Here is a 27,557-nt window from a genome sequence, read left to right as displayed (position 1 = left end):
TCATAACCGTAAGCTTTGTTCCCCAGGCTTAACGCCTGAATGGAGGTGCTTTGCATTCTAATACATACTATTCTAAGGTTGAATGTGCGATGTGAGAGGAGGGGCTACAAGAAATGTTTTTTGTCTTGGAAACTTTGAGAAAATACATTTTTAATTCTTAGATGATGTGGGTAAAAATGTGTATTTGATCAGAAATGTTCTTTATTGTTCAGTTTTAGTTTGCACTACAGCTAGCTGGGTTGCTACTGTCCTTCCACTGCCAACTAATTGTGTTCATTTGTTGGGACACTGCAAGTCTCAGACTTTGCACTGGCACGTGATATTGCAGGAGTAGGATCTTGTCATGATTCACAATTGCGCTTATATTGCGAGTTGTCTGGTAGGTATAAAGGCACTGTTATGATGTCAAAAATTAGCCATCAGCTTGAACGTGGTCTTGAATTGGGATCTTGCAATGATGAGTTATTGTACATACATTTTCATCTTGTAAGCTACAAGTCACTATAAATTGCAGTTCTCTATAACTTTTTCTATAATCTTTATGATATTCTGAGTGGTTTTGAGTTATTGGTCTCATGGTCAACTACAATTTTAAAATTGCTGTCCCTCTACTTAATTATATGTTGATTATGCTTAATTGTAAATTATTTACATAACTTATTTTTAAGTCAAACTTTCACAGCAGGAGTGATTATGATAATGTCCTACTTAAGAACAGAGTAGAGGCTTAATTGTTGGTTTTTTTTTTTCTTTTGGTTCTTTTTTGTGGTATTTGTTTGGAAGAGGAAAAAATTGCCACAGGTCTGTCTCATTTATTGTTAAGTATTTCCAAAATGTCTAATGTTGTTAATTATTGTAATCTTTATCTGATAGAGTAGTTCAAGGAGATATATTAAAGGGGAGGAAAATAACATTACTATTTTTATTCAGTTTATTTATTTGCTGTACATAGTACATATCCTTATTAGTTATGAATGTAAAAGCTCTAGCAAGGTATGATACATACTGGAAGTAATTTCAATTGAGCTAACAAAGGGAATAGAATGAAAATCATTTAAAACTGGTTCACACCAGCAATTCTTCGTGCACTATTAACTGCTAAGATCTAGTCACAAAACATTATTCTAAGGAGAAAAGGTTTAGTGAACCCTAGAAATTGGATTTGATTTATGCCAGAAAATCTGCCTTTTCACTGCTTGAGATTTCTATGGAAGGAAGCCACAGTCTTTTACCAAATGGTTTCTAAGGTAACATCTTATAGCAGAGCATCTGAAACCAATTTGGTTGTTAATGAGAAATAGTTCTCACGGCGGTGGGAAAGTGTGGAGTGAAAGAAAAGGCTTCAAGATTTGGCAGTCTGTCTGTAAAAGACATTTAAATAAATGTGTGCTGCTGCTCCGCTTATGAAATTTCTACATGGATTGCTATTCAGTATTGCCTTTCAAATGTATAGGTCACTTTCCAGAGTTGTCCTTCCCTATAAATTTAATTTAGAAGTTCTGCATGATAAAAATATTTGTGTACAGCAGCTGAATCATTTAAATAGCTAGTGCTTTCCAGTGGAAAGCTCTTTACTCCTGCAGGAAAAAATATTTGCATTTTCTGGGTGATAGTGTATTTTTGCTGCCAGAAATACACTAGTGAATTGGTGCCATATCGGAGCCATGGCATCCCACTGATGATAGATGCTACTTGCAGATTTTCTGGGGTGGTTGTGATACACATTCTGAGAAGTTGCTTTGATACCTCCTTTTCTAAAGTTCTGTCTAGATAAATGGTAGGTCAGTGATCAGAGATGTATAGTTATTTTACAGTAGATGATCCGAATATCCTTTACAGTCAGAGCCTCTTTGGGGTGGAGAGAATAGAGTGCTTCTGTCAACAATGGCTCATTGCCATCTCTTCCTTCCTCTCAGGAAGAGAGAAAACTAGCAATTCTGGCTTCCCTTTCTCTGGATACATAATAAACATGTAATGGCTCTCTCCTAGTCTTTTGCATTGTGGCAAGGCTGGATTTCTGCATTCTGTTCCCTGGTGCCTATGTAGAGCTGCCCGAGTAGAATTGCGGAGTTTAAAATCACGCTTGCCTGCTCTTCTTCTTCATGTTATTGAATTCTATGAGTTTATTCTACCTGAGTCACACAGGAGGAACAGTCCCAGACTGACCCCTGTTGCACTGAGCAATGGATCATATTTAGCAAAAAAAAAGAAAAAGAAACATTACCAAAGTAAAACATATATTTTAAAAAAGTAATATCCATAGTCCAGATAGCTTTTACAGAGGCAAGAGAAACGTCATACTGTAATCTCTAGATCTTACGTAGGTCAGGTCTGTTGACAATGTTTCATTTGCATAGTGATATTATTTAAGAACATGAAAATACCACATCCATACTGTGTAGCTGTAATGCCATAAAATGTGTGTAAATGCAACTAAGACCTCTATCAGGAATTCTCTGGTGAATCTTCTTATGTATGTTGTTACAGTATGGAAGTACCTGCCTTACTGTGGTGCTGGCAGGGTGTTCCACACTGTCCTTTGATGTCCTTAAATGACTGAGTTTTAGACAAACCTGTGTGCTGCTTTAGTTCTGACCAAAGCATTGGTTTTTGTAATAGAAGTCTGCTCAGTGACTTTCAGTTATCATTGACATTGTCTTCCCAGTTCTTCTAGAAACCCATCATCTCTATAGGCTCCATTCCTGCAAGGACAGCTGCTCCATTTTATATATATTTTTTTTTTTAATATATATATATATTTTAGATGCCACTCTTGGACTCTGAGAAAAATGTCCCAGTTATTTTGTAAAAGTCATTGTGATTAAATTTGGATCTTGTAACTGGAAATACTCTGTAGTTGCCTTATGAAGCTATTATACTCTACAATTTTCATAACGAGTTTGACTGATTTCACCTGCTGCAGAGGAAAGTCCTACACTCTGCAAAAGAAGAGGGGATGCTATGAATGCTTTGTGATGCTAAATATGATTTTCAGAGTAACTGACCCTGTTAAGTAAAAACTATGCCAAAGCGTAGTAGTAAGAACACTTTGGTTTTAGTGCTGTGGTTATAGAAAGTTGGTGTGACATTATCTGGTTGTCTGAGAGCAGCTCTAGAGATGGTGTTGGGGGACATAATGGAAAGAAAGCTCCAGGAGACAAGTTCGTGGAGGTGTCTCTGATCATTTGGTTGTTGTCTTGAACACCACTGATTTGTGTTTTTTCTTTTCCTTTTAATAAAAACAGTGAATATATCAAATTATTTAGCAGCTACTGAAGGGGGAACTTTTCTTGCCCTATCCCTTGACTGAAATTTAGTGTTTTTTCCCCTTTGGGGACTTATTCATGTTCACTAATAGTTCTAAAACTATACACTTTTTGGCCATTTAACAATCGACATCAGCTTGTCAGAGGATCGTATGAATGCGTTAAGTAGGTGAAGGAGGAGGAGGTAAGACAGTAAGCAAGGACAGCAAGTAAGGATTGTCTATCTGTGAGCCATTCCACAGAAGAGGCATGTGGCTTTGTGAATGAATTAGCAATAAACCTTGGAATGTGTTATATAGTCATTGGCTGTATGTATAGGCAACAGTTTATCATCAAATTTGCTCATAAGGTAACTAGTGAAATCAAACTGTTTTTTGACACCAAAACTTAAATATATTCATAATGTGTAATATGTGGCCGTAAGGTTGATGTAAAGTTGAAATAACAGAAATAAAATGAGTAGAACAATGTATTTCAAGCCTATTATGATATACAATAATATGTATACACAATGAGTATGTAAACGTTGATAAAAGGATGTTTGAGCTTTTGCTTTTGAGAATTCTTTTCTCAAGTGATTACTTAGAGATAAAAAAATCACCAAAGGAATGGACATTTTTGTAGTTGTTTTGTTTGCCAACTGTTTTTAATTTAGTACTGAGTGCTGATGTCAGAAGATCATTAATCTCTGTTATGATCTCTAAATACCCTGGCTGCAGTTTCACTAACAGGAACTCTTCTAACGTAGGTGATTCCATTGATTTCAAGTAGTCAGTTATACATGTCGCGGAACATTTTTATATAGTCAGATAAATAATACTTTTGCATTGCACAAAGTACATGAAGACACACTCTTCCACAAAAGGAGGGGGGAAGCAGGGAGAGAAAGTAGGTCCTAATTCTCTTGAAAAGCTGTTGGTGCTTTGGATCTCTATCTGTAGTTCTACAGCTTCCGTGAAGGAGAGCAGAAAGTTTAATGAGGCTGAGAGTCAGCTGAGATGGTGCATAAAACTGGGGGGTGGTGGTGGGGGTGGTGTAGTGTTTTGGTTTGTTAGTTGTTTTACATTTTGGTGTTGGTGGGGGTTGATGTTGTTGATTTTTGTCTTTTGCAGGGTCAGGAGGGGGTGGTGTTGCTGGTTGGGGTTCTTTTGGTTTTGTGTCGCGTCCCCCTCCTCTCCCCATAGCAAGTGGATTGTGAACAGGATCCTGTCTTCCTGGTAATCTTTGGAACTTTTTGTGGATTGCCAGGGCTTGTTTCTCAACCTAGTTTTGATAGCAGTGTTCTTCAGGATATCAAGAAAGTGATGAGTAATCATGACAAAAAGAACAACATAATTAATTAAGCCTAGTTTTCAATGGATTTGTGTCCTTTGACCTATCTGTGTTTGCACTGCAATATCCTGGTGCTTCCCAACCTCCAATTTTCACAAAGTCTGTAGGAATGTAATTATCTCGGACATCTTAAGATCTGTCAAATTTGGGTTAGTTCAGTTAGTGAGAACAGCGCTATTGCCCTAGAAAAACAAGTTAAAATACTAGCTAAAAAATAGGGAGCTTCTCCAGACTTATATATCTTTTACCTCATTTATTATAAGGAATTCCTATTTTTTATCAGATAATTCGAGAATAAAAATATATTAATTCACTGGGTGCTAGTTCATATTAGTTTTAAATGTGAGATCGGATTTTGACTTTACACATGTACAGTGTGAATCACATCTCTGTGAAAAAAATGGTAATCCCAAACATGTAAGAATGTTAATGGGTTCAAATAATGCGAAATCTGGATTTAAAATGTAAAAAAAAATAGAAATTTAAGTCACTCCACCTTCTTTTGCATCTGCTGCATCTATGAATTGTAACATTTAATCACATGAGTAAACAGAAGAAAACTCAAATTTCTAAAGTCTAGAAGCTGTTATGTTAGTAGCATAATTAAATTAAAAACCTTTTGTTCATGATTAAGTTGGCTTGCAAAGTGGTAATATTTAATAATTGTTAACCTTTCTTTTTAATTATTATTTAGTGCATCAGGACTGTTGTAGTTCATTTTTAGGCATAGAAATTGAGATCATTCCTTCCAGACTGATCTTGTTCTCTTTATTTCCTGTGAAACAAGCGTGCATGCCATCACTGAGTGGGGAACAATAACAAAATTATTCTGAGTTTTCCTTCTTTCCCCCTCTGTCCCTTTAACTTAAAAGGGTTAAATTTTTTTTTTAAAAAAAAGTTGTTTGTCCTAACTGTTCTTACTGAAATCCATTCTGCATGAAAAGAGTCTGAGTCCATTTGCAAGACCTCTAAATGAACTCCATTCATTCAGTGCTTAGAAATGTCCATTCAGCCAGAAACAGACACAATAGTTACAACCTCATTTATTTGGCACCAATACCAGCTTATTAAAAGTGAAGGGATTGTTATGAAAAAGTATAGTAATTTTTCTGTGCTAGTTATATAACTCTTTAATAAAATTCCTTTAGGATCTGATTAATGTAATAATTGCATATATGTTCTTTGCCCGTAGTTGCAATGTAGTAGCATTGCATGCATCTAAAGTTCTTAAACATTCATGAAGATTTTGAAATAGCTATTTTGAAAATGTAAGTTGATCTAGCTTGACTTAGTTTGATGTAAAACAAATTATAGGGTCATCTATTTCTACATGACTCAGAAATTAAGCCAGTTATTAATCATAATTGGTGGCTATGGAGAAGTTTTGTCTTTTAAAACATTTAAACTTTGTTTACATTTGGAAGGTAAAATACTTATGATACACATTTCAAAAATGTAGGAATATAGTATTATGATTTCATCACTCTAAAATCCATGAAGATAAATCAAGAATTTAATACTCCACATCTTGTAGGCCATAAACGTAAAGTGTCCCATTGTGATCAGCAGAATGTTATGATCCTTGGGTGTACGTGTGGGATATCAGACAGTACTATATTTTATTTTAAATTACTTGTTGAGCAAGATTACAGAGGTATCATTGGCTTTCCTTCTAAGATTAGGGATGAACAAAAATGATAAGCATTTAGGAGAACCTGGTTTGCCTTACACGTAAGTAGGACTTTTGTAAGTTCTCGTTCTTGCATGAGTTGTTACAACATGTGTGAGAAAGTCATGCAGACTCCTGTGGGCGTTCTCTCTGCAGTTCAGGTATGGGAGGTCCTAAGAATGAGTGGAAGGTAACTGTGTTTTCATTTGTTTCCTTTTTCTGACAGTCTGGGTAGCTGTATACACTTGTTAATATCATAACATGCAGCTAGCATTTGATGTAGAAATAAATACTACTTCTGGAGGGAAAGAGAAAGTTAACAGCAGATATAAATTTCACTTTATATAATTCTCCTTTGACCTGGAGTCCTTCATTTATTTAGATTGAGCAGTGGCTGAAGACCCAGTTGCTGTCATGACTGCACAGGGCCCTTCTGAAGTTAGTGACCCAACCATTTGCACACCAACTATTGTTTATAGTGCTAGGGCCTTTAAGTACTAATCATCATCTTAGAAGGTGGCTTTGGTAGCTGGCTGGAACTGACTGAGCATTTCCTCCAACAAACTGTAGAAAATACTGTTTGTGGGAAGTGTTTGAGTGACGGTGAATGGGTGAGGGGCTCATGGCAGGAAAAACAACTAACAGGAAAGGGTAAGTAGAAACATCATCCTCCTTGCTCTCAACCAGTTCTTTATCTGACAGTCCTCCTGCTGGTTGCTTTTCCTGCTGAGTCTCCTCCTCCTTCCGTCCCGTTGACATGCAAAATACACATCCAGTGAATACCTACACAATAGGAGTTACAGTACTTTGTTACTGAAACTCCCTGTATGCCCTTTCTGTAACTCTTGTGTAGGATTTCATTGTTTTGGTTACTGCTGAACTTGACATTATGTGAATTGCACCTGCAGTATGGCCTGGTCTGGGGTTGTACAATGTAATAATAACTTGAAGCTACCATGAGTTCAAGAGAGTGAAGGTTTCAGAATGTGATTACTGTAAAGTAAACTGCTTTTTAAGTTATATTTTATTTATTATTGTTAATATTTTAATCTGTAAATGTTGTGCTCCTATATGAAAGTCAAGTGCCATATACTAATTTTCCATAAGGTATATATTTTCTCTTTGATGGTCTTCAGCCTGACTTCTGAAACTGCTTCTTTACAGTTAAACGCTGTTGATATTTGATTTTGGTGGAGCTATCTCTGATCAGCATCAACATTCTAGCACTTTATGTATTTTCACAGCCTAGAGAGCTGTCTGTTCCCATTTCTTTATTATTAGGAAATTAAAATTGAATAAGAAGGTTCTGTGACAATATACAAAAAAAGGAAAGCAAAATTTAAAAAGAATGATAAAATATGTCCTCCATAATTTACTGCTGACAATTCACTTGTGATTTCATTTGTTTAGGTACTTCCCATCAAGGTGGCTATTCCCATGATGCTGTTGTCCATGCGTTACAAAAATGTGGCATTCGTCATATTGACACAGCAAAAAGATATGGCTGTGAATCCCTTCTCCAAAAAGCCATCAAAGAGAGTGGTGTGAAGCGAGAGGACCTCTGGATAACTACCAAACTGTGGCATAGTGATTATGGCTATGAAAACACAAAAAAAGCCTGCTTGGAGTCATGTGAAAGACTTGGTGTTGAATATCTTGGTATGAATCTTTACTTATAGCTCATTTATTATGCCTTCCATGTGAGTATTTGCAAAGGTGAATGAATTCCTGAAAAAAATGAAGCAGTACAGATAGATCACAGAAACCAAATTCTGCCTTTATTTACACATTTGCAGATTTCTTGTTCTGTTTGTTCTCTGGGAAGTTCACATGCATATAATTGGGAGCACACTTTTTCCTGGTTGTAAATGTTTTAAAACCGATCAAGGTATGTTTTGTAAAGGTACATTTAATTGTTAAATTGATTTGAGCAACTGCTACGTGAGTTTTATATATTTTGCTAAAACCACCTGAAATCTATGAAACAAGGATTCATAAACTTTACAATAATGTACTGGTAACAGGGTGACAAAAATGCCGGATTTCTTCTGTGATCTGTTAAATCGCAAGGAATGGGTGTCCTTTCTAAAACTTATTTTGTAGGTCTGTTAACTTTTTAAAATTCTGAATAACTGCCTTTGGTTTGGTCTGTCTGATGCAATATACTTTGGCAAAAATGTTAGAAATATCTACCAGACTTTAAAAGACTAAATCTAACTAACACTGAATTAGACCTATGCACTTTTACACCTACCCTAATTGTAAACTTCTCGTAGTCAAAGACATGATATTGTTACTCCCTTATTAGACAGGCAAAGAGCTGCAATAGTGACATTAATTAATTCTTTGCAGCAGATCATAGGAGAGGAGATACCTGATAAAAATAAACATGATGTTTTTTAAAATGCTGCTGCTTCTTCTTCCCTAGCTGGAGCAATGAAAAGAAAGTGGAGGTAGAGGAAGATGAATTTAGAGTAATAATCTAAATCTAAATTAGAGTAATAATCTAAAATAATGACACTGGTGAGACAGTGTTTATGCTGATAATCAAGGAATAATTGACCGAACCATTAGACATTATCTGTCAGTATCCAGAAAACCTTCATTTTGTTTCTATTTACTCACCCTGTCCCCCTGTTACCAATAAATAAACTTTAATGACGAAGTGAACAGCCTTTGTGAAGTACAGATTTCTCAGAATTATTGGCATATAATATTAATTGCAGCTGTGTGCTCCAAGTACTGGCTTTTTTGCTCGGGTACTTGGCAAGATGAAGGGGAAAAAAAACCCTGTATCTGTTAAAGACTAAGATATTTGTATGCACATCTTTGGCTCCGTTTTTTCTGGAAACGTATCTCTTAACTTCCTGCACAGGTAGAGAATAATGTAAAATGAATTAAAATCTACTTTTGATTGTCCTGTGCGAATACAGGTCACTGCAAGGAGACACTCATAAACAACATTTCAAGGCCTGACTTTCTGCTCTGCATTAAGAAATAATGTTTCCTCCTCTCTGCTTTCTACTTGTTATTTTTTGTGTTTGCTTTCTTTTTTCTTCTGCTTGCTGTGGCACTGGTGCTGAATGTCGATGAGAGGAAAACTTGACTCACTTCCAGGAAACCATGTTCGGTGATTCCTTTTAGTACAAATTTGCTTATTTTCTCAGTTAGTAGACTAATTAAAGTAGGTGCTCACACAAATACTCAGTTTACATATTGCTGCTAAACAGAAAGACAAGAAAAAAGGAAAAAAATATCTGAGAGCAAGAAATGCTCAAATACTGTCATTGTGTGAATGAATCTTTGGACTGGCGTAAACAGCACTTCAGTTCATCAGATGTGTTTAGCTCTGAGACTTCTTTTGCTCATATTACTAAGACAAATTAAGGAGTATTGCAACTGCCTGTGCAATTTCCCTCTGTACCAGGTTTTTTTTTTTTTTCCTTTTTTTGGTTTTGCTTTGCTTTGTTTTATACCCTCACCTGTCTTCCCTCCTTCCTCACCTTTCTTCCGCTGATGTGGAGATGTCTGAAAAATTCATAAAGCTCTTCCTGAAGAGCTTAGTCTGACGTAGTGACCTAAATCAATGCTGGCTTCAGCTTGCTTTAACTTAACAATTTGTAAACTGGGATGGCTTAGGAAGTAAGTCACATGCAATTCACTGATCTGTCAATGAGGATGGCGACCTCTGCAAGAAGGATGGGATGGCAAATGGAGTAATGGGTTTGGCTGCTTGAGTTTAATCTCAACTGTTGGGTCAACTCCACAGATCATTTTTGTTAAACACAGTGTGATCTGCACTCATGTGAAAGAGATAAGGCCGAGTTCTATTCTTAGTGCTATATATGGTGGTGAAGTAGACCCTTGGAAGAGGCACAATACGTTGTGTGTTTCATGGGGTTCATAGAAAGCATCGTGCTTTAGCTAGTCCTATATCTCCTATCTGAAAGCACCCAGCCAGAAAGTGCTATTGGAAGGCTTTTTAAGCAAAAAGTGGCAATATCTTGAAACATGTACTTTTCAAGTATTTCAAGAATGCTTAAGAGCTTTTTGTTGGAAGTTTTGAGGGTTATCACAAGTCGAACAAAAGGAACTGGAATGCAGATTAGTTTGAAATACAGTTATAAGCTTGTAGAACTAAGCTTAGATATCATAGCTCTGTTTTATTCATACCTGCATTTTATGTCCCTTTTCTGCTGGCCAGTGTATACCATACAGAGGACGTGAAATCCATGACAAGAAAAGGTCTGGTAATAACAGGGCAATTTGTGTCTAAGCTTATTTAGGGAAGTAAATTATTTAGTTACAACCACGTGTTAAAGCTGGCAGTTTTTCTGTGAAAAAGGAATGTGAAATAAAGGTACATGAAATGTACCTCAATCAGAATTTCCTGATTTCATTATACATTAACCAAATTTGTGGTGGTTCACAGCATTTCTGTGAATATACATGGTTCATATAGAAAACTGAAAGTTCCTAAATAATACATCTATGAAGTTAGACCTTTATGTTGGAGGGAAAGTTGGTCATTCAGAAGACTGCAAAAAGAAAAAGCTGTAGGAGCCCTGGCAGCTAAACGTGCAGCTAAGCTCTTTGTTCTAAGCAGGGTCATGTTAATTTTCTTGAGGATCCTTATGGGCTACGCAGTCCATCTGTGCAGACTGAATTAGAGACTTAGGAAATAATCTAACAGGAATTGATAAGTCTGTGCATTAGCAGTATATAGAATGCCAGCTGTTGAAACAGATGATCTGCTGAAAGCAGTTTCAGCTTTTTAAGACAAAAAGTGTTGCGCATAAAATACTGTTATGAAACCTTTTTGATAAACACTTTTTGGGCAAATGGTATTAGGAGAGCAGTGTTCCAGGATTTTTATTTGAATCAGTAGATTATATATCCCTGAGAAGCTGGAAATTTGTATTATTTGTGGGCAGTGGTTGTAACAGATATTCTGCTCCTTGCATTTTCTAAATGTGGTCCTCAACTAGTAGTCACAGTAAACCAATATGAAATGGCAACAAATCTTACAGGTTTGGCAGTAGCAATACATTCCTTGGGATTTGGATCAAACCTCCAAAGTAACTTCTTGAATGTGATTTGTGGGTTACTGAATTCATAAACAATTTTATTTTCCTTTTGACTGTTCTGGTATGTCACGTTGAGGGAAATGTAACCTATCACAAGTTCCCAGTTGGAGTTGGACAAATGTTCTAGCAGCATATTCAGTGTAATAGATAAATCGCATGAATGGTGATAATACACCCAGTTCAGATTGTGTATGAATTCAGAACACTTTGGAGGTTACTTCACATTGATCCTTGTTCCAATAGAATAAAAAACAATAACAAAAAAAGGCTGGGCAGTGGCAATTCAGAAAAGCAGGGATAATACAATCATTGCATTAAGATAACTGTGCTAAACATGAAAAAAATATATACTTTTCTTTTAGGTTTATTATGAGCCAGGGCTTGTTCTTCAAAACTAGGTTTGTTATAGTGAGTTTTGACCTTTTTTTTTAATATTGTATTAGGAATTTGAATAGAATTGCAAACTTTTATTTCCATGATAACATGCTGTTGGCTTTTAAACGTGTAAAATGTCCCTGTACTTTTGAGTTAAGAGGAGCTGTGTTGATTGTAGGTGCTGCAACCACTAAGAAGTAATAAGCCACTCTATTTTAAATGTCTGTGTGAAAGCAGTTCACATGTTAATTTTAGTTTTCCGGCAGCACTGTTTTGAATATTTGAATGAACTTCAGGCCCTCACTTACCAGTGTGCCACTACAGCTTGATTGTCTATAAAGGATGCTGTGAAAAGCTGGTAAATACAAAATTTGATTATAAATGTTTGGGGTTTCTTTCTTCTTTCTCAAGTGCATCCTGATACTGTGAGTCATTGGTTGCTCTTTAGTTTGAGTTAAGACTCTTTTAAAAAAATATATAGTTGGAAGACATCTCAAATCTATCCCACACTACAAGGCATAACCACGTTGTTCTCAACAGGTAAAAATGTAGTCTGTTCTTAAAAACCTCCAGTGATAAAGTTACATATTTATTAATTAATGGAACCTTAAGCTATTTTTATAAATAATTTAAAACTAACTTCTTGCCTCCAAAATGAAAATGAGTGTTTGTGTTCGTGTAATTCCCCAGGAGGGGAAATATTTTAAGCAAAAGAAAGTGGGTGGGTGTAGGTGTGAGCGTGTGTACAAATGAAGATGAAATCGTAGACCTTGGTTTGTGAGGTGCTTACTGATTTTATTATGGAAAGTTTTCTAACAGATGCGGTAGGAGTAAGCAGATCCTAATTTAAAATGAACTATACTTAGTTTTTATTTAAATAGAGTGGCAGTTCTATAGTTCATTGCAACGTACATTGTATTCCTTTCCCTTCTAGCTGTGCTGAGGTCGTTTGTGCATGACTGGCAGAGAGCATTCTACTCTTTATCTCTGAGATAAGGTACCTCTTTGCCCCACATCTTTCCCCGAACACTTCTTGCAGTCAGGAGCACTGCACTTTGTGATCCAATAGATGCTTTCTAGCTCCAAATGTGTATATTTATAACTGTGAAATAATTTTTATTTCAACAAAAAGTCTAAGTTAAAATAAACATAGTAGGATGATATGGACATCACCTACCTGATAACATCACCTTTCTAAAATAAAGGACCAACAGCTAAGCATGTTTGCGCTGAAGAGGTCTCGGACACTAATACAGGGAAGGGTGATGTACTGCATTTTTTAAATATCCAAGGCCAAAGATCTTTCAGTTATCAAATCTGTATAAAGTCATTCATCTGATAGTGTTTCAGTTTCTTGGGCTGAATACAAAGCATCTTTGTATGTGGAAATCCGTGGTGTAGATATTTCTGTGAACACTTGCAAACTGTGGTGCCTAACTGAGTATTCAGGCTTTTGGAAAAGTAGCTTTTGGTGAAATTCTGCTGAAGTTAATGATTATTTTTAATTGGTGCTATATGATGTGTTTCTGCATAGTTAAGCAGTTCTTATTGGTCTGATTTGGTGAACATAACAAGCAGCAATTAAAGATATTTAATTATTCCATTTTTACATAAGGTAAACTTATACCAATGGCACATATAATTATGGATCAAAATGAACACTTGATACTAGCAATTCCTAATGCTAATCCTTGGGATTGCATCTTCTAATATAAGTCAGTGGAAATTTTAAAGGGGACTTTGTTGGCAACAGAATTGGAATAGTCCTGAGTTTTGAACATAACCTTTCCAAATGCTTTAATCAATATCCCAATATTAGTTTTCACTTCAGTGTCACAGAAATTGGTATTTCTTCCAGTATCATATATTGGTATTTATTCTTAATAAATGCAAATTCTTTCTTCAGAGCAATTAGAGAAGTAGCTGCTTGTCAAAGATTGGTGATGAACAAGACTGCATGTGTGTTTTTACTCTTTTCTACTTTGGGAGTAGATTTTACATATATAAGGGTGAAGAATGAGCAACTTCCTCTTTAAATGTGACATAAATTCAGATGCTACAGATCATTATATATGAGTGGTACTTGCTTGTCTGAGCAATTGTGTTTGTCTAGTAAGTTATTGATATCAGAAAGTGCAAATTTAGAATCATAGAATGGTTTAGGTTGGAAGGAACCTTGAAGATCATCTAGTTCCAACCCCCCGGCTATGGGCAGGGACACCTCCCACTAGACCAGGTTGCTCAAAGCCCCATTCAGCCTGGCCTTGAACACTTCCAGGGGTGAGGCCTCCACAAATTCCCTGGGCAACCCATTCCAGTGTCTCGCCACCCTTATAGTGAAAAATGTCTTCCTGATATCTAATCTAAATCTCCCCTCTTCCAGTTTGAAGCCATTCCTCCTTGTCCTATCACTACATGTCCTTGTAAAAAGTCCCTCTCCAGCTTTCTTTTAGGCCCGTTTCAGATACTGGAAGGCTGCTGTAAGGTCTCCCTGGAGCCTTCTCTTCTCCAGGCTGAACAACCCCAACTCTCTCAGCCTGTCTTCATAGGAGAGGTGCTCTAACCCTCTGATCATCTTTGTGGCCCTTCTTTGGACCTGCTTCAACAAGTCCATGTCCTTCTGCTGAGGACTCCAAAGCTGGACACAATACTCCAGGTGGGGTCTCACGAGAGTAGAGTAGAATTGCCTCCCTTGACCTGCTGCTCATGCTTCTTTTGATGCAGCCCAGGATATGGTTGGCCTTTTGGGTTGTGAGCGCACATTGCCAGCTCATGTTGAGCTTCTCATCCACCAACACCCCTGTTTAGCTCATGATTTTTGTGATACTCCCCAAATATTTTTTTTTTCTTGCTACATCTAAATGTATCTTACTGTACAAAATTCTGTACTGTTCTAATTAGATTCTTAGTGTAAGTAAAATACTGTCTTTAACAGTGTTGCAATGATGTACCCAAATGGGAAGTGGTGTATTATAGTAAACTTGATATTACTTTTTCCTCGTAAATTGAGGTTGCATTTGTATTAAAGAGGTGGAAAGCTGATACACCAGCCCAGTGGTATAGTAATCATTAGTGCAGTCCTTAAATGTGAATAAAAAAAAAAATCATGGCAGAGGATCTGTATTTTCAAAAAGATGTCCTGGAAATGAATGGGGTGATGCATTCAAAGAACAAAAAACTCTGCTTATTGCAAACGAGCCTATTTTTTTTTATTTCTTAACTTTATATTTGAACTGCCAAAAAAGGAATATTATAAAGCACAAAGATGCACATCTCAGTCATGCATTTATTTCCTTTTTCCTGTTTTGTGTCAGACTAATGTATGTAGCAAAGACCAACACCTCTTTGACTGCAATACCTGCAGTTACCTGTTTCATCTGCAGTTAGAATTTAAATAGAAATGTAATTGTTTTCAAAGTATCTCCAAAGTTTCTCCTTCAGAATGTCTAGCAGTGTCTACAAACTTATAAAGGATTTCAGATCCTATAATTTTTTAAATTTAAGGAATCGGATTTGGAACTCTGAGTCCAATGCATGTAGGTTTGTCATTTTTAATTTATGTTGGAAATGCTTCTTTTTTTTCAGTAGAAGCTTAGTCTTTTCTTGCATGGATACAACACACAAAAAAAATGCTTTCCTGAGACAGCCAGTGTCAGTAGCTGCTTGGATAATTTCATCAGCAGTAAATCGTAGTTGTGTTTGAAATTGTGCTAACATTTCATAAATGTAGTAAAGCATAATTTTGTTCCCTTAACATAATATTTTAAAAATGCTTTAAAAAAATCACAAATGCTGCCACAAGATTATAGCAAAAAAACCCTGCATGAAAGAATGTGCTGTAATTTTCAACAGAAATATGTAAATGTAAGTATTATTTAGAAATGAAAAAATAGACCCACTGCCGAAGTTGTATAAAATATCTATAGAACTGCTAAATATATTTATCTTCCATAAACTTGGAAGACTTGTAGCACTTCAGCAATAGTTGAGTCTTAATTCCAGTGACCAAAATCCTTGTGATTTAAATGGGGCTTGTTATGTGTTGAAAGTGTTTAAGTGCATATGTGACCATGAAATTCTGATTACAGTGACCTAAACCTGTGGCACATCTGCAACTTATGCTACCTTTAGTTGTTAATGAAATGGTGTAGATTTCGTTTATTAAAACTAAATGGATGTATACAGTAATGATCACAGAGTAGTGATAATGTGTTAGGGGCCATTATGGAGGGAAAATGCCGTTTCACATATTTGAGATATATCTATATTTTTTTTTTTTTGGACACTTCAATGAGTAGTCTGGTTCTCTTTCTTTTTTAGATCTTTATTTGATACACTGGCCTGATGCACATGTTCCGGGTAAAAGCAATCGAGAGGTCCGAGCTGAAACCTGGGGAGCACTGGAAGAGCTCTATGAGAAAGGTGATATAATAATGAAAACCTGTCTTGGCAGAAGGAATCACAGTGCATTTGGGGATTTGGGGAATTCATAGTGAGAGATGTTCAGAAACTTAATTGGAACTGGATGCTCATATTTCAGTGGGATTTGGGTGAGTTACACAAATCTCTTTGGAAATTGCAGCATTAGCATTTTGGTAAGTTAAATAAGAGAGCTTTGTGTTGCTTGTAAATAAAACATTGCCAAATTCTGCCCATGAGATTAATTATGGTGTGCATACTTGCTTGAGGAAATCTACAGATTACATTGAAATCTATATACCACTATAGAGCATCTTTGTAGTAGCTACCTCTGTTTTAAGTATAGATCATGTTCAGTTTTACTTCCTTTAGACTATTTTTAGTGTATTTTTTTATGATTTTTAGGCTATTTTTTTATGCCATTTTTCAATTTATCATGTATTGGGGTACTTTATAGATCCGTTTGTGTCAACAAAACAAAATGGCTAGATGAGGAACAGATACTCAACTGCAGATTCTTTGATACTAACTCTTGGGGAAATGAAAAAAATATTAAAGAAGGGAGCTCTTGTCTCAAGTTCTGATAACTGTCAGTTTGCTTTTTGGTGCACTGCAAACTTAAATTTACATTCATAGCAATAGGAAGAGGAGATTGCCCCAATCAAAATTTATCATGTAAATTTAAGAGAAGAATTTTGCTCCTGAAGTATACAGTATTATTAGAAATAGTGTCATAATAGAAGATCCTGTCATGCAGTTCTTGATCAATGTGGACCACCCTGTTTACAGTTTCACAGAAGTTCCACGGACAGGGAGAAGACTTCTTGGATTAAGTAGTCTATCTGCAAACCCAGTTATTTAAATAGCGATTGGAGCAGGAGAGTTGTAAAAAGGCAATTACGGGCTGTGTGCCACTATTAGTTTTATCAGAGCAATAAATAAATCTGTTCTCTTACACAACCCTTCAGTTACTTTTGGTCTGCCACTGGAAACACAGAAGTTAATTATCTTTGATACATCTTTTGTTCTTGCTTTTTATATTAAGCATAAGAGAAATTGCAAAAAGTGTTTTCTGCCATGTAAGGGTTTACAACATTCAGTTTTTAAAGAAACACTACACCGACCTAGTATTTCAAAGCATTAATGACTTTTAAGTCCAAAGATGGATTATTTGACAAGGTACTTCATCTTTTCAATGAGAAGGTTTTTTTCCGCTGAGTATTTAAGTTACTGATTGTCATTGGAACGTAGATATTCCATCCTTATTTGCTGCAAACAGGTTGTATTTTCACCTTCTATTATTATTCCTATCCTGTTAGCTTTATTATGCTTTTGCATGTGTGTTTGTGATCTTTCCTGTCTTAAAAAACTCTTTCTCTATGTATCTTCTTAATGGGAAAGACTCTGAGCTATTCAGTGGTTTTCCAGTAAGACACTGGAAATACCATCGCTGGTCTCATAGGCAGAGGAAAAATTAGTTTTATTTTTTGTTCTTATGTGTGCTACCTCGTTAAAGACCTTCTGTGTTATAATTATTTTTCTTGCAATTGCATTTCTTCAACAGTTTTGTCACATGCGTGTTGCTACCCTCAGTCGTCTTCTGAATTTAAGCATTCTGTAGACTCGTGATTCATTTAACTGTGTTTTCCAGCTCTGGTTGTCTAAATTACCCTAGTTAGATCATCTACAGGGGAAGGAAAATTTATTAGTCTGGTTGAATCGAGTGTCTTCGAACACTAACCCCCACATTTTTGCTTTAAGGGATACAGACTCTGGATGTCCTGACCGTAACCATGTGTTACTGAAATGATACGCAAATCTTAACCAGTCTGGTGATGGAAATGCAATGATTACTGAGGAAAATGTTAAATAATTTGTTTGCATGGTTAACCACTAGACTTTCCACTGAAGATTAAACACTTGCTGCATATCCTTGTGTGACTTGATATGTGGTATGTGAGCAACGTGTTAGCCTTGGTATGAATTTAGTATAGGATTTGGTCAAAATCCTTACTTTAGGAAGAAAAATCATCTTAATTTATTGAGGGAAAAATTGTAAGTTCTATACTGTACAGGTGGGTTCTTTGTCTTCTCTGAACTTGACATTGGTTCAGGTAGTTATTGGTTCCTGTTTGCATACATGTTACTTTTTTTTCCAGGAAATGTTTATTCTTGAAAAAAAATAATAGTAGAAACTAACAGCTTCACTTTTAAGGATTGACCATTTCAATGAATAAAATGCTTCTGCAGTCAATTCGTGAAGGAAATATTGAAATTATTCAACTTGCTAGTGGGTTTAGCAACTGTGTCAACACTAAAGAGTTTCAGAAAGTGCAATAACAATAAAGGCTGCTCTCTGAAAAAAAATTGGTTTCTGTTATGGGACTGGTAGCACATATCTCTCTGTAAGAGATTTTTGAGATGGTTAAAATATCTCAATATTGACCTAAGTCTTTGGTCTGGCTGAAGTTAATAAGATTTTCTTTAGTCACTTCTCTTTGAAAACAAAAACAGATCATTTGAGTGCAGATATTTGAAAATCTCCTTCTTTCAACCTCAATTTAAATCCAGGTTAATATTTATGCTGCAAAATTCCCATTCCTGTGGCGAGCAACATTTTAAAATAATGTAAATTATTAATAGTCTTTATTACTGTTATTATTGATTGCCCTAGGAGGAGGGTAAATAAACTGTCAGTACCCAAGACTGTAAAAGTCTTTATTTAATGCAGGTTTTTTTAAGATTGTGTTAAGTTTTAGATTGGTCACAAGTTGAAAAGAAAAATCCCAACTGCATCTACATTCGTAGCTTTGAGAGAGTTTATCTTTGTAGGCATGACAGAAAGAATAAATTCAACCAGGTTCATCTGAGAGCCAGCACATAGCAGCTGAGACACACGGTTTGCAGTAGCACAACTTGCAGGGCTTCTGGTCTGGGGTATCTTCTTACCCAGCTAACTGAGGCACAGCCCCACAGATTGTGGGGCTGTGCCCCTGTGCAGGTCAGCATGCACCAATTTATAAGACTCTGTCCCCAGAAAATAAAAACTCTGTGAGGCAGGTTAAAAAAAAATCTGAATTATTTGTCAATTTTTAAAATAAATATTTTAGGGAGCAGAAAACTTGCATAAAAAAGTTAAACAAATTTCCTCAGATTATATTGAGTCCAATTTTAGTAAACTCCTAAGTACCTCTGGCTGTAGAAGAAATACCAGGTTTATTGTTATTTGAATGCAGCATGTGCCAATGGAATTGGTGTGTAAACTGTTAGCTGTGCATTCATTGAGATGTGTGGGCATCTTTAAGTTTACTGTTTCTTAATCCTTGACTGCTTAGTAGTGCTTCCTATAGATACTCTTAATGAGGGTTTGGAGTTGAGCTGTAACATCAGAATATTCTCATAAATAGAAAATAATAGATTCAGCTAACGAGAGAGATCCTTTGCTATCACTGAAAAATCCCCACTGTGGCTTACCACTATACTGTTTTTGTATTTCATCAAAAGCAATTTGAGGTTAACATTTTTTCAGAAGAATTTCTTGTCCTGATACGATTTGAACTGGAAACATGAACAATTTAAAATGAGAGTCTGAGTAGTATTTGTTAAAGATCTGGTTACCCTTTCCAGTTGATTACTTAGCATACTGAAGTTTTGGGCTGCACTCTTTGAATCCAATGTGCTTTATATCTTTGGAAACTAAACAGAATCTGGTTACTGCCCCAAGGCTGGGTCTCAGGAACACACTTAAAAGAAGGTTTCATATTTTAGCACTCTCACCTTTGTGCTTGAATCTACTGTTCAACTGCCTAATGCAACTGAGGAGCTATCTCAAGATCACCCTTCAGGTTAAAAACAATTTCCCAGAATCCTGGGCATTTTTCTTGAGACTTTTCATTAGGGAGACCATGACAGATATGAGAGCATACCCAAAAATACTCGTAGGGATTCCGAAGCCACTGTTGTCCTTTACTGTAACAGTATGATGTAATACATTTATTATCTATGTTAAAATCACACACCCTGAAAGTTTTACCCACTTCAGGTGTTCTAATCCCTCTGGGTTGTGTCTGGAACATGGCCCTGTGTCTTTCTGGTTTGCCCTTGAGCTACAAAGTCTTTGGCTAAAGGCTTTTATTTTAAAGACTTCATCTTTTATTTTCACCTGGCGAAATCCTGCTATCTTCTCTTCCCTACGAACAAGGCAAGGGTATACTTTTAGTTTGCCTTTTTAGTATTCCTGTTGTATAGCCAGAGCCCAGTCATTAAATTTGCTCATTTCCCTTAGTATGTTTCCAGGGAAAAATGTTACATAGTCCTGGTCAACAAAGGTAGGTACAGATTTACAGTATACAAACCTACAGCAATTCTGTCATTCCATAACATGAACTAAAACTTATAAATTGTATGTACATTTTCCCAAATCATACGGAAATTACACTAGAACACTTATTCCTCATATTAATGAATTACAGCACTGCTTCATTCCTGAGACATTCTCATGCTGGTTAAAAAGGGATTCGGTGCAGATTTCTATTTTGTCTTAGTCTGTTGTCTCCCATAGGTTTTCAGACCCTGGGATTTGCATGCAGTTAGGCCCAGCCTTGCTTCCAGAGGGAATTGTGCCATCTCTTCTGGTAGCTTGGGGATCAGAATTCTGCTCTTGGTCTTGGTAGTCTGCCCAAGCGGTTGGAAGATTTTTCTAATGGAAAAGCTCCTGAGGAAAAGCAGCAATTTCCACTAATCAGTCATTGCAGCTTCTTTATGTTGAGAATTAGAAAGAAATGAATGGGGGAGGATAATTATTATTTTCTTTACTGTTTTTAGAATTGTACTGTGTACCTGACACTATAAGGTAAAGGCACTACCTGCACTAAAAACTCCCATTTAAAAATACTGGGTGACTTCTGATAGACCAAGCTGATATCTCTTTATTCATAGCAGGAAAGATTTTATTAAACTGATTTCTACTAGCTGAGGGCAACCTTACAGTTTCAAGAATTATTTTTTTAAATGCTATTATGCCTGAGAATGTAGCATTTCTTGGGGTTTTTGTTTTGTTTTGTTTTTTATTTTATTTTCTGTGACTTGTTAATCTGTACCAGTTTGATTGGGGTTCTTTCACAGGAGCTGGGTGACTCCATTGCTGTGTGTGTATCCATCTTAAGGTTGCAGTCGGAGTAGAGGTCTCTATCTGTACTGCAGTGCTGAGAGGCAGAGAGTTCTAGATGTGTGTCTTTGTTCAACAGCCTGCATACATGTTTTCCTTTAAAGAGTTATGTGATGAACAGTGCTCAGGGAAAAGGAGGCGGGGGGAAATCTTAATTTTGGTCAGTGAGACATTTGTGTATAATAACTGGTTCTTTCTGTTGTAACAGCTGAAATCAGCTAGGATTCTTGTAATATCAAGGCTATGGTTTGAATTTTTGTGGTCTCATACATTGTCATTTTGTGGAATTATCCTCTCCAATATCTCAGGCCAGAGGCCAGACGGCCTGCAGAACTCATTCCAAGATACATACATTGAGTCAAATATTCCCTTGACAGCTGCAACATTCTTGTATAGGCATTTGTCTGCTGGCAGATGAAAGCAGTGTGGCAAGCTGCTTTGACATCATGAATAGTCATTATATAGGTTCACTGGTAATTGGTCTGTTCCTAGCAAAATGACCCTTTCCATATGCAGTGTCTTTAATGACCTTGATTTTGGCATTGTGGCTAGACCGTCATCTCAGCAAGCTTTTCATGCACACATGCACATGATTACTTGTCCCTCCATCTAAAAATGCTGGGAAGAATGAGGGCCTCCAGCCAGCTTTTGCCTGAAGTTGGCAAGACTAGTAATGTGGTGGTTGTTCTGGGTTCAGATTCCACTGCGACTCCGTGTCATTTTATGAAGAGTAAAATTTTTTGCTTATCTTTTTAGTGTAAGCAGTACAGCTTATGCTTACATGAAATACTCATACTTGCATCAGAAATCCCTTAATGTGTTAACATACGATTTTGTTAAACATAGAGAAATGCTCTTCAAAATAAATACAATTATTCCATTAATGTTAGTGTAATAGTCTTCATGTATGATTTGAAGACAGTCCCACAAAGTAACAGAAATTGTTTAGTCCAGTAATTGAAACAGTGTCACTGTATTCTCAGAAAAAAGTTATGTTTTTCCTAATTCCAAGGGAGAGAAGAAATCAACCTCAACAATATTCTTGTCCTTTTCATCTTTGGGCGTAGACCAGTTCAATCATCATCTTTTCTTCTTCCATTTTCTGTCAGTGCTTAAAAGTATGAGTGAGGGTTTAGTAAACCAAATACAGTTTTTGTGTAGGCGGCACAAATTTCTAGTACATCCTTTCCTAGATGACATATTCTGCTTTTATTCTACTGAAAAATTACTTTAAATCTTTGCTTATATTGTCAAATGGTGAACAGCTAACAATTCACAAACATTTGTGTTACAGCTACACAAAATGTTTGTCTCAAGAGTGTTTATGTTGGTAGAAGTCATACCTGAATGTGTGTATGTAAGTTGCACTAAAATTTTAGTAAGCAAAAGCAAGTAACTAATTTTCCTAGCAACACATCTTTTTCACACTTTATAGTATTCTCTCTGTACGGCTGAAGACATCTCATGGGCTTGTTATTATCAGAAACACAGTTCAGAGATGTGTCTTCATGGGTTGAAGGTGGTTGCAGTTGGTGAGGATGTTGGTTGCACCACACCCTGTTGATCAGATAAGACAGCAATTAAAGAATTATGAAAAAAAGACTCCTTATTTATGTTAAAGATCATAAAGAAGTCTTCATAATGTGCAATATCTTATTTAAGAATAAGAAATTGTCATAGAATAAGTCATTTTTGTGCAGATGTAAAAGTGGGAACAAATCTAAACTTGCATGAATGTCTATTCTCATTTGTTATGTTTTCTTTTTTCTTGGGTGTTTTTTTTTTTTTTTCAATTTTAAGGACTTCATGGGTAATTCTAAGTGTAAAAATAAGCCCTCATACTTCTTTATTCCATGATTTATTGCAGTGTATGGTTTGTGATTTTTCTACTAGCAGGTGAATCCTTTTTGTCAAAAGTTTAGGTAAATCTTTTTTGTTTAGCTTAAAGCAAATGTACACATTTGTGTGGCCACACAGAAGTACCTAGAGGTCCCTGTGTGAACACAAGACTCCTTGAGAAGGCAGCAATTCTGAAATACATTTCAAAGGAAAGTCCTTGTCCAAAATAACTTTTTGGCTCAATAAATAATGTACATGATTTGGGGAAAAGGCATCATTTATCTGTTTTGTATGTGTTAAATTGAAGCCCTAGATTCTTAGCTATTGTCAATCAGTATTGCTTTATTGACATCAGTCAGGTTGCTGTTACTCATACCAGTTGGGAGTCATTTTCCATATGGGGTACATATTCTAATAGCCTTTAAGCACTCAGCTGAGTTGCTAATAATTTTGATCACATTTCACAAGATAATGTGTGGTGGCAATATTGACTTAAGGTGAAGTGGGATTGATTCTGTACCAAGTTGCTTTTGCAGTTTTGATTGCCCAACTGTTTGTGAGTAGCTGCAGACTGTTCTAGATATAAAAATGTATTTTCAGCCTTTTTTTAAACCTAAGGTCTGTTCACAGTATGATTCTACATACTTAAAACTGGTGTAAGAGAAGGGAAAATCTGTAAGAGTACAAGGGAATTGATTCAGTTTTGAAAACAACCAGACAAACAGCCTTTTTGGTGGATTTCTTTTAATTAGATTTGGTTTGTTATGTCAAGTCAAGTAAAAAAAGTCAACATAATTAAGATAGTGTTGCACTGAAGTAGTGCACAATGAGCAGCCAGGGTCAGAGACAGAATACATTAAGCTAGTATTGCTGCATTATGCTATTTAGTTAGCCATTTAACAGTTGTGTAAGCTGAATGTTTATAATAAGTTTTCAGTCACAGAAGTTGTCAATTTGACTTCTGCTTGTGTCCCCCTCTCCTGTTGTCCTCACAGTTTATCAGAATTCACAGGTGATCTGTAGCAGGAGTAATGATCATGGAATTGTAGTAGCAGGAAAGTCATTTTAAGGCAGATCAGCACCTATACTGTGGTGCTGCATAAGATAAAAAGAAATCCTTTGGGGGAGGAAGCATGACTTTTGTGTTTTCATTTTTGCCCCATTCTTCCTTAGACAGGACACTTAGCCTTTTAGTGTCTATGTTTTTTAGTCCCTGCAATGGGAGCAAGTGTTATTTCACAGATTTAGAACTTAATTCCTTATTGGTTCTGTCTAAGAGACATCTGCTTTGTTTATCAAGGCTTTGGCTTGCAATCTGCATGTGGGGGCACACTTAGCCTACAGCTTTGATTTAGCAAGCTGTGCTGAAATCAAATCTTGTATAGTTTCTGTGAGCAATACCATTTACCCACACAGAAGTGCATATCAGAGAGACCTTTTCAACCTGTGTAACCTCCTTTAATAAAGATACAGTTACTGCAGTTGACCTCTTGTGAAAAGTGGATGCATTTGTATTTTTATTCTGTGGCCTGAATAGAAGATATAACAGAATGGGCACTGTTCACTGGACGTGGGAATTCTCCCTTGCTGTGACTCATGTAGAGCAGCAGGGAGGGGGAGGAAAATGGGCTCCACAAACCCAGTATGCAGTTTTGTTATTTAAGAAACCTTTTTGATCTGAACTTTGTACATTTAATATTCCAGGGGGTATTTAGAAGTTTGATAAAAGTCCATAGTAGTGCAAGAGAAAGATAAGGCTCACTATTGTACTAGAACAATGTTGTGGTGCCAAGACAGTATATTTATGCTTTTTTGTTGCAAGACTAACCATGCCCATCAAACTTTGTTTAATTTGGTCTTATAATAAGTAAAGGAAAAAATACCCAATCATTCTCTAGGTTTCCATAAAAAAATCCTTTAAGCTTAATACGCAACTACATTGCAAACCAGTCCATTAGCATGATGCATTGCTTCACAGCAGCTGGGAGTAATAGAGTGTGGTGAAATTACCAATGTGGTGGAGGCCAAGATTTTTTTGTGTAGAATAGAAAAGGTACTAATTTTTTTTTCCCCATTATAATCAACCATTATTTTGCCAATATGTTTCCTGATGTGTCTTGCAGAGTTTCATGGTAGTTTTTCAAAGCTGGATGAAATTTTCTATTCCACCATTGTGGTCAGTCAATTTTAAGCATGCCTAAAAGAAGCATCGTTGCCAAGTTTTCCTTCAAGCCTGTGAAGTCAGAGTTGCAAGGAGTAGGACAAAGTCTCAGTAGGCTTTGGGAGCTAATGGGAAATTGCAAACTGTTTGTTTATTGCACCCAGCACTTTCTCAAAACCTACTTCATAGGGGCCAAACCACTCATTTCCTCAAGCAGATAGGGAGGATGCTTTCTCTGCGAGTCAAAGCTCTGTGACTTTGTAAATAAGGTAGTGTAAATGTATATTTTAAAAAGTGTACTTTTGAGAGGGATTGCAGCTAGCACATTGCAAACTTTTATCTCGGAAGACTTCAACTTCAGGACCAGTTAAACTGGTTAAGTTAAAAAGAAGTATAGACTTTAAAACTACTTTAAAACAACAGCAAAGACATGAATTGTGCCTGAATTGTCTGAAATGAGATTTTTAAGCACACTAATAAGTGTTAAATTGAAAATAGATGCTTCCCAACTGTCCTTTTCAAGAGCATTGTGGTGGGTTTGAGATACTGTGGAACAAACTCTGGGGAACCTACCTCTGTCGGAGCTCCGTGAGAGAGGAAATACAAGCAAATGTGCCACCCCCACCCACCCCCAGTTGTTTCAAGGCAGTAAGTCAGGACCCTTTAATGCAAATTTCTCAATATTTTTTTTTAATTTTTTATTTCTACCGCTGATGCAATCATTTAAGGGATCTTGTTTGATACACGTAGTCACAAATGTTGGTCCATTGGATAAGGCCCAGGAGCTAACCAGACCTTCATTTTCATGTCCATCATCTTCTAATTCTTCATTCTTAGGAAATAATCCAGCAGGTGTAAATGTGAAAAAAAAATTCTGTGTAATCTCCTACTTTAAGGCAGTCTTTCCCAGGTTTGGACAACATGGGGCAACTGTGTTACTCTTCCATCAAGCAGATGGAAGCAAATGCTCTGGAGTAGAATCCATTGATTGTTCGTTGAAATTTAGATGCTCTATTTTTCAGGAAATTCCAGTGTTTTGAATTCATGGTCCCATCATGCCTTAAAATAAGTTGTTGGGGTTTTTTTAATACAGTCAGGCTGTGCAATTTTTTTCATATTTATTGTATTTTCTATTGTAATTTAATACAAAAGTCAAAACACTTCAACTATCGTGTATGAGACTAACTAAACCCAAAGCAATGAAGTTGAAATGAAGGGTTCTAACTTTACCAAAATTAAATATGTGGATTTAATGAAAATTAAATGTTTTAATTGTATTCCCTTAAAAAAAAAAAGTGTTAAGGAAATGCTGATTCCACAAAAACATTGAAATTCTAGTTATTGTTCCTCTGTTGTCTGGGAAAATGTTTACTTTCCTGGCAATTTTGAATTTCGCTTTCTCTGTGCAACGTCACTCTAAACACAGGTATGCCATAATACTGATTTTATTAGGAGCAACTCAGATGACTTTTAAGACAAAACATAACTAACCTGAAATTTCTTGATGGGAAATCTGACAAAAAACTTACCAGTGAATGCGATGGGACTATGGAACAGACTTCAAAGTCTCCTATGAGAAGTATGCTAGAAGCAAAACATCTTAAAAGTATACTGTAGGGGAAAAAATGGAAGCTTTCTGTGGAAGTGGACAAGTTTAATAAGCCCTTTCATCTTTCATGTCTATGATTGAGTTTTGTTTTATTTCAGCCTGAAATAAAAGCTTTATTCTTCAAGAGCAATAACAGCATGTTTTTTGTAACTCCTCAGCTTTCAACAATAGAGCATAATATTTGGTTCACCATTGTATGAAAACTGCAAGTGTTTTTCTGATGACTTTGGCATAATGATTTATTAGTGTTGACACTCCAGGGTTGTTTGTCAGTGGAACTCAAAAGCTCAGGTTTTGCTCCTTCTGGCAGATTACATACAAATTATGCAAATCGCTATACTGCAGGTTATAACCTAATTATGTTATACATCTTGAACAATGATAATTTCTGTAAGGGAAAGCTGTGTAGCATTTTAGTTTCTAATGTATTTTTTTCACCTTTTTGTATTTTACAAAACAAACCACATTAAAAAGTGATAGTATGTGTGCAGGTTTTGCTGCTGTGCATCTTATCTGCTTGTGCTGCTAAATTATGTGAAAGCAACATAGCAGTCAAATTGTCTATATTTATATGGTTAGTGGCTTTTCTAATGCAAAACTGATTTTTTTTTTCTAGGGCTTTAACAATCTATT

General features: G+C 36.1%; 1 protein-coding gene across 1 annotated transcript in view; it reads left to right on the top strand.

Annotated features, from left to right (window-relative positions):
- The window catches only part of LOC309672987 (putative oxidoreductase ZK1290.5), a 51,425-nt gene that overhangs the window by 7,564 nt on the left and 16,304 nt on the right, over positions 1 to 27,557 (top strand). The window contains 2 exon segments of the mRNA XM_082484661.1: positions 7,678 to 7,926; positions 16,050 to 16,151. Coding sequence (XP_082340787.1) covers positions 7,678 to 7,926; positions 16,050 to 16,151 — 351 coding nt within the window.

Source organism: Vanellus vanellus (genome assembly GCF_965231255.1).
Source record: "Vanellus vanellus genome assembly, chromosome: 5".
NCBI lineage: Eukaryota > Metazoa > Chordata > Aves > Charadriiformes > Charadriidae > Vanellus > Vanellus vanellus.
Note: the sequence above shows the minus strand (reverse complement) of the source record. Positions and strands in the feature narration are given on the sequence as shown.